General features: G+C 45.9%; 1 protein-coding gene across 2 annotated transcripts in view; it reads right to left on the bottom strand.

Moving 5' to 3' along the window:
* LOC147106549 (intestinal mucin-like protein) overlaps positions 1–22,152 on the bottom strand; it is a 112,913-nt gene that overhangs the window by 26,956 nt on the left and 63,805 nt on the right. For both annotated transcript variants that reach the window (XM_086007498.1, XM_086007499.1), the window contains 8 exons: positions 19,175–19,356; positions 18,617–18,686; positions 18,376–18,485; positions 17,872–17,903; positions 17,588–17,765; positions 13,010–13,114; positions 12,838–12,878; positions 12,249–12,371 (listed from right to left, as the gene is read on the bottom strand). In XM_086007498.1, coding sequence (XP_085863624.1) covers positions 12,249–12,371; positions 12,838–12,878; positions 13,010–13,114; positions 17,588–17,765; positions 17,872–17,903; positions 18,376–18,485; positions 18,617–18,686; positions 19,175–19,356 — 841 coding nt within the window. The remainder of the gene's footprint in view (positions 1–12,248; positions 12,372–12,837; positions 12,879–13,009; positions 13,115–17,587; positions 17,766–17,871; positions 17,904–18,375; positions 18,486–18,616; positions 18,687–19,174; positions 19,357–22,152) is intronic.

Raw genomic sequence — 22,152 nt, 5'->3', positions numbered from 1 at the left:
CCCACCAGGCCAGGTATAAAGGTGAGCGACTGGCTGGTATTCCTCCTGCTTGGATCGGATCACCCACGAGAGTGGGCTGTTATTTAGTCAATAAAAACCTTTAGTCACCTTCGTAACTCTTCGCCTTTTATTGGAGGAATTGATAGGGTGAGAAGGAGGATTGCTATAGTCGAATAGTGAGGCTGTGGGTGAAGGTTGGATATTAGCCAGCAGTAAGGATGAGACAGAGTGCAGCTAGCCTGGGAACAGTTAGCTGCAGCTTCCACTGTTTTGGAATGTTATACTATCCGCAGTGAATTATAAAAACAAAGGCCAACAGCAAGGGCCGTATCTGAACCGATGGAGACATATTCCGTTTCCATTGCCATAACTACCCCAGACATGAGTCTTGGTGGTCATAAGACTAGAACCTACATAAACCAGGGTGCTGCGAGCATATAGGCCGCAATTTTGCTAACCTTGGCGAGCAATGTTGGTGGCGGGTCCCGACCCTGCTGCTGTCTCTGTCCTGGCCTTTGAAATGAATTTTCCTTGATTGAGCTTGTTATGCCCGCCCAGCTTGTTTTCTGGCCAATTAGAGGATGCGGGTCTGGTGACGTCATTTGATGATGCGTCATCAGCCAGTTTCCTTAAAGGGACCATGGCCAACTTTATTTTGACATTTGTGCTGTCAGTGTTCTACAGCATTGAGGTGTTGCAAACACTGACAAGCACTGCACAGAGATGCAGGGCTGCACCCAGCATGCAGGGAGGTCCTCTTTCTTTCCCATAGGCAGAAGAGACCTCCCCAGGAGATCAACACAGCCTGTTTGCACATTGCAGAGGAGGGTACAAGCAGGGATGTGGTCAGGAGGACCTGGGTGCATGTCACAATCGTTTCAATGATCTCAGTAGATCATGAAACATTAGTACAAAGCTACACTCAACCTCATCCTGCTGTGCCTTTCATCACATCCCCATCAATCTGCCTTCCCTACCCTACTCCTGCATATCCTTACTCACATCAACTTACCTTGCACCTCCACCCATCCCTCTCTATCTACATTATCACATCTCCATCTCACTAGCCACCCCTCACACTCACCCTCATCCTAGTGCAATCACACCAGCTAACAACACACAAGGGTAGGCCGGCGCGGACACGATGGGCCGAAGGGCCTCTATCCGTGCTGTGTAACTCTATGACTCTATGACTTGGGTGTTTTATGCAATGTTCATGTAAAGTTTCTGGTAATATGTTGTCAAACATTGAAACCTTTATTTTCAACACTTTGCGTTCTTCGACAGATTTGTGTGCACCTTTGGAGGTGACTTAGTGAGTTGCAATGAATGGTGAGACATAACGATGCCTCCCCTCCCCCTCCCACCCTGCAATTGTGATGAATGTGAAAGGAATGGCTTGGGCATTGCAGGGAAGTTTTGTGGTGTTGGTGTGTGGTGGTGCCAACCTGGCGCATCATTTGGCAGCCAGGGTGTACAGCGTCAAGTGAAGTAAATCTGGCCATGGTGAGACCATCCCTGGCCTCCCGGGCAACAATGTGGTCATGTGCTGATGCCCTGTGTCCTGTGCAGCATCAGTTGATTGCGGAGAAGGTTGGTGGTGGTGTTGTTAGTGCTGCTGGTGTTGGGGCTGATCGTGGTGGGATTCTGAGGACCAAAGTGAGAGAGTATAAAGGGCACCCATGCTAATGGAATAGATGGCAGGTGAAGTAGAGATGACAGAAGTGATCTGTCAATGGTGAGAGAGGTAATGAGGATGGAGGCTTGTGTAAAGACTTGGAGCATGGTGAATCTGTTGTGGAAATGCAGCGAGGAAGAGCTTGTGTCTGAGGGAAGATATCTCTGTAAGGTGGGAGCTTTTACTGTACATTTGAAGCTGTCAACTCAACAACTGATTCAATGGCCACTGAACTCCCGCCTCAGCTTGACCAGCATGGACCCCATGGGTGAGCTGTCAAATGCAGAAGATAAGCTGAAATTCATTCTTAAGTGGCTCTAAACAAGCCATTAATTACCTGAATTGGGTCCCCCACTGTAAACCCGCCGCTACGTGTTGGGTCTGCTCAGCGCTGACAGACCCGACATTGGGCAAAGGCGCGTGGTGGTGAGTACACAGCGGGATCCCGACCCGCTGGGGAAAAAAGCACTTTCCCACCTGACCTGCCACCGATCGCGCCCGCTGACCCCCCGGAAAATCCAGCCCATAATCTTTATGATTGGATTTTGGGTTTGGATGTCAACCAGTGACTGATTCAGGAGGACTTCATAGGTTTTGAATGAGAGTAAGGGTATAAGAAGGGGGTCTTAACAGCCATAAATTGTAGGAAATTTCAGGAGTAGAAGATTTCAGAGACACAGTAGAAGATTTCAGGAAGAATGAAGGAGACACCTGGGAGATGAAGAGAGACAGCAGACACAGGGTGGCTTCTACCTAGAGTATAAGTGTTAATATAAGTCTCAATTATAAGTTAAATCACTGTCCCCAATACAGGCGAACCTCGAATCATTTGGAACCAGGGTCCCTCTGGAATCTAATATAAATTGGTGAGCTGAGCCAGGAGGTTGATTGGCAGCTGATTCTTTTATAAAGTATTCGGTGCAGGCAAGATCCTAGGACTGGTGTGGTTAGCGCGACCTAGTCAGTTAAGGAAAGAAAACCTTCAGGGGGAGTAGGACACTGCGACCTACCAGTAGTAATAGCAACAAGTTAGTAAAATGGTGGGCTTGACAGATTGGATTTTGGGTTTGGGTGTCTGCCAGTGATTGGTGCAGGAGGACTCCATAGGTTTTGAATGAGAGTAAGGGTCTAATAAGTTGGGCATGTCACTGATAAAGAGTTTGGAACATTAAGTGTAACTGTTTTAGTATTGTTTCTGACGTGTCCAGAAGCAGACTCATGTCAGATGCCAATAGAGAGGGTCCAGAGCCAAGTATCTCTGGGAAAGGTCGAATTAGACAAAGGGAAGCGCTTGTTAGGTTATGTTGCCCATTTCTGTGCACAGCGCAGTGAAGTAAGAGAAGGGAAACATTTAGAAGCACAGGGAATAAAAGAAGGGGAACATTTGGAAATGCAGAAAATAATAGAGAGGGAAAAATAATGCCAGCAGCTTGAAACCAGGAATCTGGAAACTCAGCAAATGAAGTGAAAAAAACAAGGAATTAGTGAATAAGCTGCTGAGACGACAGTTTAAAAGGCAGAAAAAAAGAAAATGTACAGTTGAAACTGTCACTGAAGATGATGGTATATGCTGCCAGCTTCTGTGCCAAGAAAAATAAAATACAAGTTTACTGAGTGAAAGGAACCTTGAAGGACGCTGGGATTTCAGTTTGTGTGAAAGTGTGAGTTAAAGTGTGGAAGTTTTCCTGACCATGAATGTTTAAGAAGTTACAGCATTTCTTTTGTCTGAAAGTCTGTCTTTAAAGAAAGTGTTATGTTTGTTTTAGCTCCACCCACTTTTCTGTGCACAGAACTAAAAGCCTTTGTAGTCTTGTCTTGGACGTTGGAAGCATTTTTAATTGATGTCTTTCCTGTAAGCGTGTGTTGTTTTAAGTTTATTAATTGTCTGCTCTATGCATGCATACACATGTGTATTATTTTTTAGATACGTGAGCTGATTTAAACTGTGAATATTCTTGGGCTCGCGACCTGGGAATATCACATAAATTTTGGCACTTTGAGTGCATAACCCATTACAGGGATCAATATTTCTAAGTTGTGTGAATGTGTGAATACGTTGAGTATGTTCATTTTTATTTAGGATTGTGCGCCCAGAATGAAAAAAAAACTTTGAACTACAATTTAAGTTAAATATGCTGGTGTGGAAAGGCTGAGAAAAGCAAAAACAAAAAAATTTGTTTAACAAAAGCTAAGTTTCAGTCTAAGATTTAGCCTTGGAGTTGCGGCTGCTGTGGTGAAATTTCCAAAGCAGTTTGATTTTATTTGTTTAAATGTGAAAGCTAATTTTTCTCCAGTTATATTCAGCATTTTTACAGCCATTTGGAAAGGCCTCTGATAAAAAAAAATATAGATGACGTAATCGACTGTATAAGCATGTGGTATTTTATTTTATTTATCTGTTCTGTATTATGTTTAGTTCATAAAATATTGGTCTGAATTAAATTGGAATTATTGAGAATAACTAACGTATTAAAATGTGAAAACCCGACTTTTATTGCGGCCACAGTGAAATTCTGGTTATTATTTTAAATAATGTGAAGGTTTCTAGTTCTGGATGGGAGACTTTCACATTGGCAGTTTTGAATTTCCTAAATGTTTAATGATTTGAATTGGAATTTTGGGACATTTCTTTCTTTATTTGAGGTGATTCTGATTGTTTAAACATCTTGGTTGTATTGGAAAATCTTGGAGTTGGAAACCTTTTTTAAAAAAATGCTAAAATCAATTGGAGTTTAGTCTAAAATGCTGTCTTCCCTGATGAGGGTGTTTTAGTTAAAGTTAACAATGACAGCTTTACCAATGATTTTTACTGTTTTAACAGATTTTAAATTCCTAAGGAAGTTTTGAAGGTACAAAGACTTGGAAAAAAAGTTTCGATCGGGAAAGTTTTGTTAAAATTCACATGAAGTGACGCAATTACGTGCAGCTGACAATATTTTGCTCCACCTTCTTAAGTTAACCCTTTCCGCTGACAGCTTTTTTTTTTAAGTGGATATTTTCTCACAATGACAGAAGGAATTTTATGATTTGACAAATAACCCCTTGAGGTCTGAAGCAGAGCCACAGTGGATTTTCTTTTGTTTTAAACAGGTGACCATGGCTTTTCAGATCACATGAATATTGATGACGTAGCAGGATATCCACCAGTTTTAAGAATTTAAGAATTTATCTGCAGACATCGGCAGACATCAAACGTCACAACATGGTGACGATTTGGACTAAAGGCTTTGGGGGAGAAATTGGGTATGGCCCCGCTTGGGGCGCTAGAATTGGCGATGCGCAAATTTTATCGCCAGGCGCAACTTATCGCCACCTCCAGCGATATTGAGTTGCTGCGCCCCTGAGGGTGATTGCGGCGTTAAATCAGGCGCTGCACGGGACTCCTAAGGCGCTAACCTGCCGGCGCTACTCAATATCTGGGTGGACGGGCGCAGCGCAGGTGCTGTCAATAATCGATGACCACGAGACATGCAGGCGCCGGCGAGCTCTTAAAGGGGCGGGTCATTTAGCTTCAGCAGCCAGACTCATCGCTCTGTAGGCCTCAATTTCGGTGCTGTGCAAACTGAGGCATTGCAAACTTTGACAAGATGGAGAGGGTGAGGCAGAGAGTGGAGCGCTTTTCCCAAAGGGCATTGGATGCTTTGGTTGATGCAGTGGAGCGCCGGCGAGCAGTGCTGTACCCTGACAATGGCAAGAGGCCTCCTCAGAACGAGTACCACAGAGCTTGGAGGGAAGTTTGTCAAAGAGTCAACTCCAGCAGCGTGGCGGCCAGGACTCCTGTGCAATGCAGAAAGAAGTTTAATGATCTCACTCGGGTCGTTAGGGTGAGTGGCTTGTTGGCAATCTTCTTCATCCCTCCATCTGCACCTGACTTTAATGGCCAGAGGGTGCGCGATGCCCCAATGGCCATCTGTCAGCCAGCACCCATGGCCCTTTCTGGGAACGCACACGCACATTCAACTCAGGGCATACTGTAAGGGCTGATCCACCATGGGGGGCATGAGATGACAACTCAGGGCATACTGTAAGGGCTGATCCACCATGGGGGGGCATGAGATGACAACACAGGGCATACTGTAAGGGCTGATCCACCATGGGGGGGCATGAGATGACAACACAGGGCATACTGTAAGGGCTGATCCACCATGGGGGGGCATGAGATGACAACTCAGGGCAGCATGTTTCAGAACTTCCCGTCCTTTCTCCTGCAGGGCAAGCTGGCCAGGAACCGGAGGGAACAGGCGGGGGCCCTCCTCAGCTGCAGGAACTGACGGACCTGGAGGAAAGTGTCCACCAGATTGCTGGAGGCAGGATGATTGGTCCTGTCACCACTGGAGCTGCCGACCCCATTGTGCACAGCGATGGTAAGGCCATCACCTTTTTGAACTCTCTCCTTCCACTTGTTCCCCCCACCAGCATGCTTTTTCAGTCTGGACCCATGTCAGAGCATTGCAGCACTCTTGCATCCCTTGCTACCACCCTGGCCTTTCGCTAAATCCACTCTTCAACCTCCCTGCTTTCAGATGCTGCATCACCAGCTTGGGAGCCGGACCATCCGTCCCACCCTCAGGCGAGCCAGCCCATCTGCAGACTGGGGATAGTGCTTCCCTGGAAGGGAGCGGGGGGGGATGGATCTGAGGAGGAACCAGTTGCAGGAACCACCGGCTTCAGGGCAGCCCTGGAAAAGACTGCCCAGGGCGTCGCGACATCACTGGAAAGGACTGTCCAGGGCGTCGCGACATCACTGGAAAGGACTGTCCAGGGCTTCACCAATGCACTGGCACCTGCCACGCAGTCCCTCGCTGGCCTCATGCAGAGGCAGATTGAGGCCACACAAGCACTGACTGCTGCCACCCTCCATGGTTCAGGCAGGATTACCCGGGGCCCTTGCAGCACCACATCAGGCCAGCAATCTGTGGACCAGCCGATGGGTCCGCATGCTGCGGTGCTACCCCGTCAGAGTGCCAGTGTGTCGGCCGACCACGGAGCTGGTGTCCGCTCTCAGGATGTCAGCATTCCTGATGCCAACGCTGGTACGTCTCCACTGCAGCTGCCATCACCTGCAGGACAGACTGCTTCCACCCATGCCCAATTGGAGCAGTCAGCATCCGGCCCCTCCAAGTCCAGAGTCTGTCCAGGCCGTCCCTCAGGGGCATCAGCGCTTTCGGGCAGTCAGCAGGCGTCCCCCAGCCTTCATGCAGCCACTGGGGTCCCATTACGGAGGAGCTGCAGGGAGGGAAGGGGCCGTTCGCGCAAGAGAAGTAGATCTCCATCAAAGGGGAAAGAGTAGAAGGAGCTGCAGAAACGTCCTATTTCTAGAAATCAAGGCCGTGGATGGTGGTCTGAATGTTAGTCATGTTTTGGATAGTCTCCCGGGTGTGCGAGGCACGTGTTCTGAATGTTTTGGATAGTCTCCCGGGTGTGCGAGGCACTTATGTGTTAGTTTGTTAGTTAAGCTTTCAGTTGCCATTGCTTTGTCATGTTGGAAGGAAGCACAGTTTTCAAAATAAAAGAAGATTTTTAATGTCATTGGCCATGTCTGCTATTTACAATCATTGTGGCCTTCATAGGCTCTGGGTTATCCGAATGGTTCCATTCGTGGTCTTCCAATGGCACCAAGCAGTCCGTGAGAGGGGCCTAGAACCGACTCCTTATCAGCCTCAGACGGACGGCCCTTACAGTTTCTCGGACCCTCCCATCTTGGTCCTCCTCCTCCTCCTCCTCCTGCTCCTCCTGCTCCTCCTCCTGCTCCTCCTCCTCCTCTGCTGGTCCTTCAATGTCTGCTGGCATTGGCTGGGTGCGCAGGGTGGCGAGGTTATGGAGCATGCAGCAGACAACGACGAAGTGGGAGGCTCTCTTTGGTGAGTACTGCAAGGCTCCCCCCGAATGGTTCAAACAACAGAACCGCTGCTTGAGCACGCCGATTGTGTGCTCCACAATGTTCCTCGTCGCCTGATGGCTGACGTTGTAGTACTCTTCTGCAGGGGTGCTGGGCGTACGGAGCGGGGTCTTCAGCCATGGGCACAGTGGATAGCCCTTGTTGCCGACAAGCCAGCCTTCTGGGTGAGCCGGGGCCTCGAAAAGGTCAGCGACTGAAGTCTGGCGCAGGATGAAAGCGTCGTGGCTGCTGCCTGGGAACTGAGCATTGACCCCGAGCATCAGCTGTCAGTGGTCACAGACCAGCTGCACATTCAAGGAGTGGAACCCCTTGCGGTTGCGGAACTCCTCAGGATTCTGTACAGGCGCCCGCAAAGCCACGTGCGTGCAGTCAATGGCGCCCTGCACCATGGGGAAGTCCGCTATTGCCACGAAGCCCTCTGCGCGCTCCCGCTGCTTCTCCAGTGTCACTTTGAAGGAGGTGTACTGACGCCGCCTTTTAAACAGGGCATCTGTAACCTGCTGGATGCAGCTATGCACCGCAAACTGGGATATGTTGGCAATGTCCCCAGTTGCTGACTGGAAGGAGCCGGTCGCATAGAAATTCAATGCCACTGTTATCTTCACAGCCACCGACAGAGAGGTCCTGCACCTTATCTGCGGCTGCAGATCTTCCTGAAGCAGGTGGCACAGCTCAGTCACCACCTCCTTTCGGAATCGCAGCCTCCTAACACAACGTAAGGTCTGGTGTGGCGACGTCTGTTGGCCCTCCTCCGTCTGGCCATTCCTGGCCCTCTCTCCCTCCGTCCCTGTGCCCTTTCCAGATGGTCGAGCAGCAGGACGTTCCCCTCCAAAGCAGCCCCCATAATAATAGGTCAGCAGAAATTAAAAAGGGTGTAAGCGCTCACCAGCAGCAGGGTGATGGTATGAAGGCTGAAGGTCCTCTGGCAGCGCTGGGTCAGTAGTGAAATGGCTCAGAGTTCAACTGTTCTAATCTGTGTAAATCTCAAATAAGTTGTGCTCCCAAAATGGCTGCCGCTTTTATACCAGTGCAGTCCCCTTTAAATAGCGCCCCCCTAAGCCCAAGAGCCACCGGGGAATGTTCCTGGAAGCTGTCCTTATTAGCGCCGGGCGGAACAGAGGGGGACGCCACTGAATTTCCAGTCCGGGGCGCCAACAAGGCGTTGCACACTGAAATTACGTCATGATCTGCCTGTGCCCGGGCGCGGGCGCTAAGACTTAGCGCCAGCGCTAAAAGAACACTCATTATGGCGAGAGGCGCTGGGTTCACTGCGCCCGCCTGAAATTTGGGTAACGCCCCAATTCTCGGCCTCTTTAGGCGCTAATCGCTGGCGCTAGCAACCGAATTTCTCCCCCTTTGTCTTTCAAAGACTTAACCCATTCAGGGTTATCGGTGTTATTTTCTGAGACAGAGTGCATGAGAAGGGGAGATATGGAAGTTACCTTGTCAACTAATTGCGAGCACTTCTGTTGCTAATGTTAAAACACCATGCAAACCACCAAGCCTGGGAATTATTTGTTTCTGAAATTGGAATTGATAAGATAAATTGATAAAAATAAATTGATATGAGTTTCTGTTTCAAGCACTCGAAGGGAAAATTTAACTGTAGTTTAAAGGGAATAGTCAAATTTTCATTCAAAGAAACTGGTGAAAAGCCGACTAGGTAGTCCTGTCAATTGCTGTGTATCAAGGAGGAAAGTTTATGGGGAAATAAAATTGAACATTGACAAAACCTGTCAGTCCAACAACACTGCTATTTGGATTTGGGATAATTTTGAACTGATAAAATGGACTCAGTCACAATATAACAGGTTATTTTGGGAAAATAAAAGATCCTCTAAAATAAAGAATTTTTTAAAATGCATTAATAACTGGGAACATTTAATCTATGTTTTTTATCTTTAATATTGTATTGGACAGTAAAGTTCCTCCAGGGCTCATGAATGAGATAGAATGGTAATTAATGGCCTACTTAAGATGTAAGATAGAAACAGGAACTGTTTCATTACACCACCAAATGAGAATTTTCCTAATATTCTAGTGAAAGTTAGGAAAGTGTAGTTAAGAATAGTAAGTTGATTGTTTTCTCTTAGAGAGGTTTGTGTCCTTGCCTATGAACATTTTAAGAAAACTTAATTTGATAGACTGAACACTATCCGTGACATTGGGATCATACAGTGGGAGATGAGCAGAGATCTCCAGACACTTCACAATCTTTTGATAAGATCACTTGAAAGCCCAAGAATGGCTTGTATCGGATGGCACGTGTGGCATGATATTGGGATGTGCAAATGTGATTTGTTACATATGATGCAATTAGCATGCGGACATGCATGGTGAATTTTCACTGACGAACGAGTCTCAGACATGTTCAGTTACTTGACAAAAGCACGACATGAAATGGTTAATGTGGCTCAGGAGAGTGAGCCAACTTTTAAAGCATTGACATACTCCATCAAAAAATTATCTAATTAATGAAACAATCAGGATAGAATTAAACACACTGGTACCTATCAGAAATTGAAGTTGAAGTAGAGAGAGACATAGAATTTGGATTGGGACAATTGAGGGCTAGAGAGAGCTCATATTTAGTAAGAATTATCCACAAAATGGATTCGGTAAAGTGAGAGCTAGAGAACCTTTCAAGTCCATGATTTTTGATTTTCATTGTATCATGATATGTTGCTTGAAATGTATGTGCTTGATCGACGTGCTAATAACTTAGAATTAATGGACCTCCTGCAGAAGGATAAGAAATAAGATCGAGTGAGGGGTCAGAGCAGGAACTCCTCCCCCTCAAGCCAGGGATTGTAAGATTATCATGGATTAGCCCTTTTTGGATACTTGCTTTACTATCTTATAATCATCAGTAATGGATTTATAATCATGTGTAAGAATTAAATATAAAAGTCTGTAATCATCAACTGTATGCAATGGTGACCTGAATTATATGACAGGCAACCCTTTTGCTTATAATTAAAAGTCTGTGAATAAGCTGTAACCAGACAACCTGGGGCGAGAAAGAGGATTGCTATAGTCGAATAGAGAGGCCATAGGTGAAGGGTTTGACAAAGGGTTTGACCCGAAACTTTGACTCTATTTTCTCTCCACGGATGCTGCCTGGCCTGCTGAGTTTTTCCAGCATTTTCTGTTGTTATTTCGGATTTCCAGCATCTGCAGTATTTTGCTATCGGCCGTAGGTGAAGGTTGCATATTAGCCAACAGTAAGGATGAGACAGAGTACAGCTAGCCTGGGAACCAAGGTTAGCTGCAGTTTCCACTGTTTTGGAATGTTATATCATCCGCAGTGAATTATAAAAACAAAGGCCAACAGCAAGGGCCGTATCTGAACCGATGGAGACATATTCCTTTTGTATTGCCATAACTACCCCAGATATGAGTCTTGATGGTCAAAAACAGATGCTGTAAGAATGTCATCAGACTAGAACCTACATAGACCACGGTGCTGTGAACATACAGGGCTAGACTTTCAGTTGCTTGCGCCAGCAGTTAGCGCCTTAAGAGAAGTGATTTTCGGGCGCTATGCGTGTAGCACCCGGGCGCAGTGCAGTTTGCGCCCCGCCCCAAATTAAGTTGCCCGTTAGCGCCGGCGCAAAGTTTAGCGGCCGCCCGGATGCGCGCGCAGAAAATGACGTCACATCCTCGTGCAACGCCCTTTGGCCGCCCCGAATCCAAACTTCAGTCGGACCGCCCCATTGTGCGGCTGGCGTCCAGAGCGTTTGTAAAATGGAACGCAACACACCCTGGGGAGCGTAAAGTAAAGGGCACTCCTCCTGCAGTATACAAGGCAGTCTGCATGTGTTGTGTGGAAGGATCCAGTGTGTTGTTGTGAACGGTGTATGTATGTTTCCGGCCACCACCACCACCACCACCACCACCTCCTCCTCCCCCTCCTCCCCCTCCTCCTCCTCCTCCTCCTCCTCCTCTCCCCCCCAGACTCTGCCTTTGAAAAAAACACATGTACCCTTCCCCTTTAAGAGCTCACTGGCACCAGAGTGTCTGCCGTGCGCTGCGCCCGAGCTCGGGTGTTGCGCTCTGCACCGCCGGCTTAGCGCCTAAAGATAGTTGCGGAACGCCTCTTTTAGCGCTCCACCAACCTCTTAGGGCGAAGCCACTGAATTTCCGGCAACAGGGCGCTACTTCGGGCGGGCGCTAAGGTTAGCGCCCCAAAACTGTCTATACTGAAAATCTAGCCCACAATCTTTATCATTGGATTTTGGGTTTGGGTGTCAGCCAGTGATTGGTTCAGGAGGACTCCATAGGTTTTGAATGAGAGTAAGGGTATAAGAAGGGAGTCTTAATAGCCACGAATTGTAGGAGATTTCAGGAGTAGAAGATTTCAGTAGAAGATTTCACAGACACAGTAGGAGATTTCAGGAAGAATCAAGGAGACACCCAGGAGATGAAGAGAGACAGCAGACACAGGGTGCAGCTTACTCACGGTTGCGGCTTCTACCCAGAGTATAGGTGATAATACAAGTCTCAATTATACTCTGCAAACTGCTGCTCAAATACTGTAATGTATTAAGTCATTACTTGTGCTGAATAAAGTTAAATCACTGTCCCCAATACGGGTCAACCTCGAATCATTTGGAACCAGGGACTTTCTGGGATCATATAACTACAAATAGAATCATTAATGATGCTTACCGATGGACAGTGAGAATCACACTTAATAGTGAAACACTCAATAGTGTTATGCTTGGTTGATGGATCCACTTTATTGGTACAATTGCAATTCTTACATGGGTGTTGAGGAATAGTCATTCCTGGCTGGAAAAGAAAGTGAAGTTTCAATTGAGACGTGTTTTAAAATTGTGCTGGATTTTTTATATAGTGGAGCAGTCGGATTCTATACAGTAAAGTTAATTAAAGCTATGGAGGTTTAGTTTCATCCGGTATTTCATGCCTTTGCATGAAATCCATTTGTGCATTACTTTAGCACAGTTATCACCTCAATTATTTTAATTAAATCCTCATTTTAATTGTCGTCCCCTGCATACTAAATTAATATTTCATTGAAAAAAGAAGAGCATTGTTCCAGTTTCACTTCTTACAACATTTTCACGTTATATATTAATTTTGTGCTGTTCTGACATTAAGTGAGTTTGTATCTCCAGAGATTCTTGAAGTCAAAATTTGGAGAACGAGATAGAAATATGAAAACTATACACTGAACAAAATGAGAAATAGGTGTGAAACCACAAATCATATCTCAAAATATCCCAATGTTCTTTACCTTGTACTCAGTGCCATTGTACACACATACTGGCTTTGGCTCTGAAAATAGAATAATGTGTGATTAAATTAATAGTTCATTTATTGCTAAGGTACAGGCTGTAAGCATGTTACTTCAAGTTGTTTCGGTGACAACAGTAAAATGTTGGATTAAAGAGATATGCAACACTTACCACAAGTATAATTTGGGCAACATTTGTCTTCATGAATATGGAACACGGGTTTATATCCAGGTTTGCAATCAAATTTCACAGTGGGACAGGTGGTTATATTACATTCTGAATGAACAAAAATTGACACTGATTAAAAAGCTTGAAGCTATTCTTTCAGCTTGGTACTTATGATCCTAAGTGATCTTAATTAGAGTGGTTTCACTGCAGGTTGAAGAAAAATTGACTTTCTAATACTGCTGTGAATCAGTGAATTTATTGCAGTAATTCAATGGTGTTACCTGAAGAGCCTAGAAGAATTAAAAGAGCAAGATTCGATTATCTGCCTTGTAGGGTCTATTTATTCCTTAATTGAAGCATCAACACATACCCCAGGAGTAAGCTCAGGTGACAATGGGAAAAACTAGGATACTTTCCCGTAACAAATTTTGATTCAAGTGACATGGTGATTTTAGCATTGTTGTCTATATTCTGTTCCCAAGTGTATAAAAGTATGTCTCCTGAGGTGATGTCTCAGGTTCTTTTTCCAGAAGAGGCAGAATCCTAACTCTAACCGCCATAAATTAGATACATCAGAAAGACTTAACAATGACAGACTAATTATACAATGGCCGAGTGGAATCATGGTATGTAGAGAATGCTTCAATTCAAAGTCCAATCAAGGTCTTACAAACCAGACAATATTGTGGTGAGTCAGGAACTTGGTTCGAGAGGGGCCTTGAATGGAAGCCAGTGGGGGGAGGGGGGAATTGAAACATAGCAACAGAATGGCACAGCAGACTAGTGCAGCAGCAGGGTGTGAAACTACTGGAGGAAGGAACACAACTGGGAGCAGCAGTCGTGCCAAAGAGGGCAAAAAGGAAATCTGTCAATTTCACGCAGTCTGAAGCTGGTATTTTGTTTGCAGAGTTTCAAAGCAGGAGTAACCAGCTGATTGATATTGGGGGCAGGAAGCTTCTGAGACAGAAGTAAAAGTCAGTTCTTCAACAGTTAGATCGAGGACTCCTCTCCAAAGTCTAAGGGAATTTAATGACCTCAACAGAACAATAAGAGTAAAGTATCTGTGACTTTAACCCTTCCCTGCATTCAATGCATATATGTATTGCATTAAGTTTACATGTTTATGCCATTCCTCCGGGGTTTCCGTAGAACTTTTGCCAAAGTTATGGCAGACAATCTGAAGAATCCGTACGGGTTCTTCGCCAGCACCTCCCAAACCCGCGACCTCTACCACCGAGAAGGACAAGGGCAGCAGGCACATGGGAACACCACCACCTCCAAGTGCCCCTCCAAGTCACACACCATCCTGACTTGAAACTTTATTGCCGTTCCTTATCGTCGCTGGGTCAAAATCCTGGAACTCCCTCCCTAACAGCACTGTGGGAGTACCTTCACAACACGGACTGCAGCGGTTCAAGAAGGCGGCTCACCACCACCTTCTCAAGGGCAATTAGGGATGGGCAATAAATGCTGGCCTTGCCAACGACACCCACATCCCATGAACGAATATAAAAAAAAATTCATCCCCCCAGTGATTTAGCTTTAATAGGGGCACCACTGATTATAGATGTTTGGAACAAAGTGAGGCCCTTAAAATGAGCTTTAATTTCCCTCAAAACTACCTCCTAGTAGATGGCACCAGTCATCAATGAAGTCCACGACATATTTTGGTAAACACTGTCGTGCTCCTCCTTTGATGTAGTGGGACCAGATAATCTGTTTTGAGATAGGGTGCCAGGTATCAGCCATGGCTCAGTGACAGCAATCTCACCTCTGAGTCAGAAGGTTGTGGGTTACAGAGGGGATTGTAGAGTGAGTGAATGGAAATACAAAGGCGATTGCAGTGTGAGTAGATGGAGTAGCACAAAATCTAGGCTGACACCATCAGAGGTGCTGTATTTCAGATGAGACCAAAAACCGAGGCCTCATTTACCCTCCGGTGGACGTAAAAGATCCCATTGCACTATTTCGAAGAAGAGCAGGGAAGTTTTCCCTGGTATCATGGCCAATATTTATCCCTCAACCAACATCACTAAACATATTGACCTGGAGTTTTCGCTAGTTTGTGCTGATATTTCCAGCACAATTCCCCCAAAATGGACCTCACATTCCTTATGGCATGGCGAACACATTTACTGCCTAGTATCTAGTTATATTTTACTCTGACCTGGGTACCGTAACAATAAGATCCCTCATTGCAGGCACTGGACACTAAGGGCTAAAAATTCAGTTTGGGGCGCCAAGCTCGCCTGGGCGCCGGAATTACCGCTGCGAGCGGAGCCACTTGCGCCATCTGGATATTCAGTTTCTGCGCCCCAAATGGAAGCAGGCCGCTAATCAAGGCTTCCCGCGCCCCGCTTGGGGCGCTGAAACTGAATATCGGCGCGCTAAGGGCCGCAGCGCCACACGCTGCGGCACGGCAGGCTGCGGTACTGCAGGCCTTCCTCCCACTGTTAAGGGGGAGGTGCCTGCAACAGCGCGATCCCCGCTCGCGAGTGCCGGCAAATGAGCCCGGCACCAAGGAGAAGTGCCGGGCTCTCGGGAAACAGCCGGCAATGCCGCGGGGGGGGGTGTAGGAGGCCGGGGACGGAGGTGCGGGCAGGCGGCCGCCGAAAAAGCGGCCGGCCGCACCTCCACCTTAACTAGCGCCACTACCGCCACAGGTGTACCGGTCGCTATTTGCGGCCGGCGCTGACGTGGCGGGCGCGACCAAATATGGTCATCGGGGCGGGAGCGGGGCGCTGCGCACACCGATGACGTCATCGGTGGTGGCGCAGCGCTACAGGCTAACGCCGCCATTAGCGCCCCGCTAAATATCGCGGTAGGTGTTGCCAGTGGCGCAAAAGCCACTGAGTGCCCTCTTTGGGCGTAAACTGGTGGCGCAGCCCACTGAATTTCTAGGCCTAAGATCTTGCATGCGCTGCCACACAATGTTTCCTCAAAAAAAAAATTTGTGCGTGGTACCTTTACACATGGGCCCAGAAATTCAGGTCTCCACGGGTGAGTACGCGCTGGGTACTCACCTGTAGGCCGAATGGAAATGTCGGTTTCCTGCATGCACTGCGCATGCGCGGGAAACCGGCACTTCCGTTCCTCTGACGAAGGGGTTCAGAGGTCGAACGCGCGCGCAGGGGAGGCTGCGCGTGCACTTTGAACTTACGATTTCTTCACAGGTTTTCCCGGGGGGTAAGCCTGCAGGATTTACACATTTAAAAAGCAGAATATAAAATATTTTTTTTCAAAAATTTAAATTATTGTTTAAAATAGTTATTTAATGTAATTTATACTTTATTTAAATAGTGTGATGTTTCTTTAAAATTTATTTGAAGGTTTACTGCTATTTTGGGGCCCATAGTATTTATAAGTTCTTATGAATGGGCTTGTCCCTCCTCCGATTGGCTGCCCATGGCTCACGTGATCCCAGGGGACGCATGGCACTAACTACGCCCCTGGGATACGCAAGCACAGCGTGCCGGCAGCTGGGCCAGGCCCCGGAGCGGAATTCCACAGGGCCCTACAGCTCAACTGCCGGCGCGCAAGGTAAGTGCAGGTCGGGGGCTTACACCCGCGGGAAGCCCCCGACCCGAATTTCTGGGCCATGGTATCTTAGAGGGAACAGTTTGTGAGCGGCCTGTGGGAGACCTTCCCGATTGCTGCGTAGCTTAGAGGGAACATTGCTGCCACATGTTCTGTCCTAACGTTTAGAAGGCAAACTGAAAAGCACTCTCGTAAGATTACGCATGACTGTAAACTAACAAAGTAGTTTATTTAATGATACATGAATGAGCAGAATACAGTTTTCACAGTGAGATTTACCTATCTCTTAACAAAATAATAAAATATACGACTTTGCCCTGCGACAGTCTGAACTCACTTTACAAGTTAGCAGTCCCTGAACTTATTAGTACTGACCTCTCCTATTATAAGCCGCATGCATTCATGCCTCAGCCTGAAGTCTCATTGGCTCTTTCACTGGCTGGAGAGAAAGCAAGACCTCACTGTCTCCCTCAATGTCCCATGCTCAGACGGCTCAAAACTGATTTCTCCAGCAGAGAGAAAAAGGCTGACCTCTCCCTCAGCTCTCTCTATTGAAGGTTGGCTTGCTGAGTTGCCAATCAAAGTTACCAACTTGAATGAGAAATCCCCCGCAATGGTGTGGGAGCTATGGCAATTACATTGTCTGTTTATCTAAGCCTTTTCTGCCTTTTCTGGGCATATTGAAAGAAAATAATTCTTGCATTAAAGGCACAAACAGGTATAGGATGTGCTTGATGACTCCTGATTATCTCAAAACTGATGTGATATGTGAGATTACACAATTTTGACAGCTGTTTCATATGATATTCCAACTATTGTCCTGATCAACATCCGAGCTGGTTTGTGTCACTGGGACTTAATCCTTTGTGAACTGAATTTAATATTTAGCAAAATCATTATGTAAATAAACAAAACCTCTTTCTAGGCCAAATGGGCAAAAACACAGCATATATTTGGTGTGGTTTTTGGATACTGGAATGTCTCATGCCTGAGTTGCACAGTGAAATATTCTTACACAGCGGAATGTGCAACTTGTCTACTCACCGCACTTGGTTTCTGTACAACAAAGGTCATGTTGGCTTCTTTGAACAACTGGCACAAAACCGTGGCCTTTGCACACTACTGGTGGTGATGGAGGGCATTTGTGGGCTTTGCAGACAACGCTCATTGTTGCGTTATTGCAGAAACAGTCCTGACAATTGCTTTCCCATTTTTCACCAATCTGTCGCAAACACACAAAGACATGTTAGGAGGTCTATATACAGGCTAAAACTGAAATTAATGTTAAGCGTAGTGACAGACATCATCTGCTTATCTAAAGAACGTACCTGTCTTGGTTTTCCATCAGGTCCTATGCACTCTAGTAGATTAAAAAAAACACATTTAATGTTTTATAAACTGATGCTGCACCAAAACACATTACAAGATAAATAATCAACAGAGAGAAAGAAAACATAACATTCAAACAAAGAGAAGTGAAGGATGAGAATAAGTGATTGCTGATTAGGAGGTGTAACACAGACTTCAAGAGATAGTCAACCAGCAGCACACAAGACTACCTGACAAAATAACCACATGATTGAAATGTACTTTGAGTTAATTTCCCAAATTTTCTTCTTTCCTTGTAGATGACATCACCCCCAGAATGCAGAATTCTATCTGCAATTCTCAGACGCAAATAAAATCCCTCCCCTGTTGCTGTGGCAAACAAATTAGAGCTACATGCAGTCCACAGATGAACTATGTGGTCTTCTGGGCAAGATTCAATTCCTGGAACTTGGTAGTGACCCTACTACATACTGCAGAAATTATTACTAAAGAAATATGCTTACCACAGATGTCCACGCAGATGTCTAATGGTGCAAAAAGGAACTTTCCATCTGGGCAGAAACAACCTTCATTATGACCACTCTTGTCACTAGGTGCATTTTTGTCAGTGTACCTAATCATTAAAGAAAAAGTATTAATTATATACAGTAAATGGGGGAGATAGAGAGAGAAAGAAAGAAAGAGAGAGAAAGAGCATTCCAATTGTTGTCATCGAGAATGCTTTGCTAAATAAGTACAACAAACCTTGAACTACAAGTAGGCTGTTCCTTTGGCTCACACGGTTTATACTCCATCGTTGCAGGGCAGTGATATTCTGTTTGGGTTAAATTGAATAAGACAACTTGAGAAATTGAGCATCAAACCAAAATCTGTGCAAATGTTTTTGTTAATAATTGCATACTTATGGATGTTTGAAAATGTCCAATTTCATATCAAGAAGGGTCTTGATAGAGTAAATAAGGAGAAACTGTTTTCAGTGGCAGAAGGGTCGATAATCAGATGATACAGATTTAAGGTATTAGCAAAAGAACCAGAAGCGAGATGAGGAGAATTTTCTTTACGCAGCGAGCTGTTATGATCCGAAATGCGCTGCCTGAAAGAGTGGCGGAAGCAGATTGAATAATAACTTTCAAAAAGGGATTGGATAAATATTTGAAGGGCAAAAATTTACAGGGCTACGGGGAAAGAGCGGGAGAAATTGGATAGCTCTTTCAAAGAGCTGGTACAGGCATGATGGGCTGAATGGCCTCCTTCTGTGTTGTATCATTCTATGATTCTATGAAGACAGATTTAATTACTTACGACATGATCCATTGGTATGTTCTCGCCAGTTGATACAGATATCTCCTTTAGATTTGCATATCTTAGAATAGATTGCTAAACTGGAACATATTATTGTCTCATTCCTGTTGTGGCATCCATCATGTATACATGCTTCATAATATGGGCCTGGAGGAACTATGTCATGGCATTTCGAAAATACACTGAGGAAACAAAGATTATGTTACAGATTCAAAAAGTTCAGTGTTGAGCTGTCGCACTTCCTGTGCAGTTGGCTGACCTTATTTGCTTATGTCCCCATTCATTTGATGCTGCGGTGGAACTATTATCTCCCTCCATTTTTTGTCTCTTTTCTCCTTTCTGTTTTATTTGCCTCCCCTCTCCTCAACGGCTGACCAAATCAGGCCATTCATCACAGCGAGGCGAAATCCATTCATGACAATGCTTTAAAAGACCCCAATTGACTGGGATGGTGCCAAGGATTCGTTGAATATGAGTAGAAATTATAGTAATTTTGATTCTATTTTTCGTTAGTGTCATAATATCTATTAAACTGTTTATATATTCAGTATAAATTGATTCCTTGGCCTAGTATGTCACAGGATGCCAGTTTGCATATTACAGGTGGTTTTGTCCCTGAAACAGACAGGCTCTCCAGCTGCACATCTCAGGAGCCTACCCAAGATGGCAAGAATGCCAACGTAAATGGGACGATCCGACGCCACTTTCAGACCACTACTACCCGGTTTACACCCAGGCGGAGATCTGAAAATCACTCCATGCCATTACAGACAACACTTAAAACCCACACTGCACACACACTTAAAACCCACACTACACACACACTTAAAACTCACACTACACACACACACTTAAAACCCACACTACACACACACTTAAAGCCCACACTACACACACACTTAAAACTCACACTACACACACACTTAAAACCCACACTACACACACACTTAAAACCACACTACACACACACTTAAAACCACACTACACACACACTTAAAACCCACACTACACACACACTTAAAACCCACACTACACACACACTTAAAGCCCACACTACACACACTTAAAACCCACACTTAAAACTCACACTACACACACACTTAAAACTCACACTACACAAACACTTAAAACTCACACTAAACACACACTTAAAACTCACACTACACACACACTTAAAACTCACACTACACATACACTTAAAACCCACACTTAAAACTCACACTACACACACACTTAAAACTCACACTACACACACTTAAAACTCACACTAAACACACACTTAAAACTCACACTACACACACACTTAAAACCCACACTACACACACACTTAAAATCCACACTAAACACACACTTAAAACTCACACTACACACACACTTAAAACTCACACTACACACACTTAAAACTCACACCACACACACACTTAAAACTCACACAACACAAACACTTAAAACTCACACTACACACACACTTAAAACTCACACTACACACACACTTAAAACTCACACTACACACACACTTAAAACTCACACTACACAAACACTTAAAACTCACACTACACAAACACTTAAAACCCACACTACACACGCACTTAAAACTCACACTACACACACACTTAAAACTCACACTACACACACACTTAAAACTCACAGTACACACACACTTAAAACTCACACTACACACACACTGACAGCCCACACTACACACACACTGACAGCCCACACTACACACACACTGACAGCCCACACTACACACACACTGACAGCCCACACTACACACACACTGACAGCCCACACTACACTCACACTGACAGCCCACACTACACACACACTGACCGCTCACACTGCACACACACTGACAGCCCACACTACACACACTGACAGCCCACACTACACACACACTGACAGCCCACACTACACACACTGACAGCCCACACTACACACACTGACAGCCCACACTACACACACACTGACAGCCCACACTACACACACTGACAGCCCACACTACACACACACTGACAGCCCACACTACACACACTGACAGCCCACACTACACACACACTGACAGCCCACACTACACACACACTGACAGCCCACACTACACACACTGACAGCCCACACTACACACACTGACAGCCCACACTGCACACACACTGACAGCCCACACTACACACACACTGACAGCCCACACTACACACACTGACAGCCCACACTACACACACACTGACAGCCCACACTACACACACTGACAGCCCACACTACACACACACTGACAGCCCAGACTACACTCATACTGACAGCCCACACTACACACACACTGACAGCCCACACTACACACACACTGACAGCCCACACTACACACACACTGACAGCCCACACTACACACACTGACAGCCCACACTACACACACTGACAGCCCACACTACACACACACTGACAGCCCACACTACACACACACTGACAGCCCACACTACACACACACTGACAGCCCACACTACACACACACTGACAGCCCACACTACACACACACTGACAGCCCACACTACACACACACTGACAGCCCACACTACACACACTGACAGCCCACACTACACACACACTGACAGCCCACACTACACACACACTGACAGCCCACACTACACACACTGACAACCCACACTACACACACACTGACAGCCCACACTACACACACTGACAGCCCACACTACACACACACTGACAGCCCACACTACACACACACTGACAGCCCACACTACACACACACTGACAGCCCACACTACACACACTGACAGCCCACACTACACACACTGACAGCCCACACTACACACACTGACAGCCCACACTACTACACACACTGACAGCCCACACTACACACACACTGACAGCCCACACTACACACACACTGACAGCCCACACTACACACACTGACAGCCCACACTACACACACTGACAGCCCACACTACTACACACACTGACAGCCC

The sequence above is a fragment of the Somniosus microcephalus genome, chromosome 15 (genome assembly GCF_052327205.1).
Source record: "Somniosus microcephalus isolate GS21.2 chromosome 15, FLI_Smic_1.0, whole genome shotgun sequence".
Classification (NCBI taxonomy): domain Eukaryota; kingdom Metazoa; phylum Chordata; class Chondrichthyes; order Squaliformes; family Somniosidae; genus Somniosus; species Somniosus microcephalus.
Note: the sequence above shows the minus strand (reverse complement) of the source record. Positions and strands in the feature narration are given on the sequence as shown.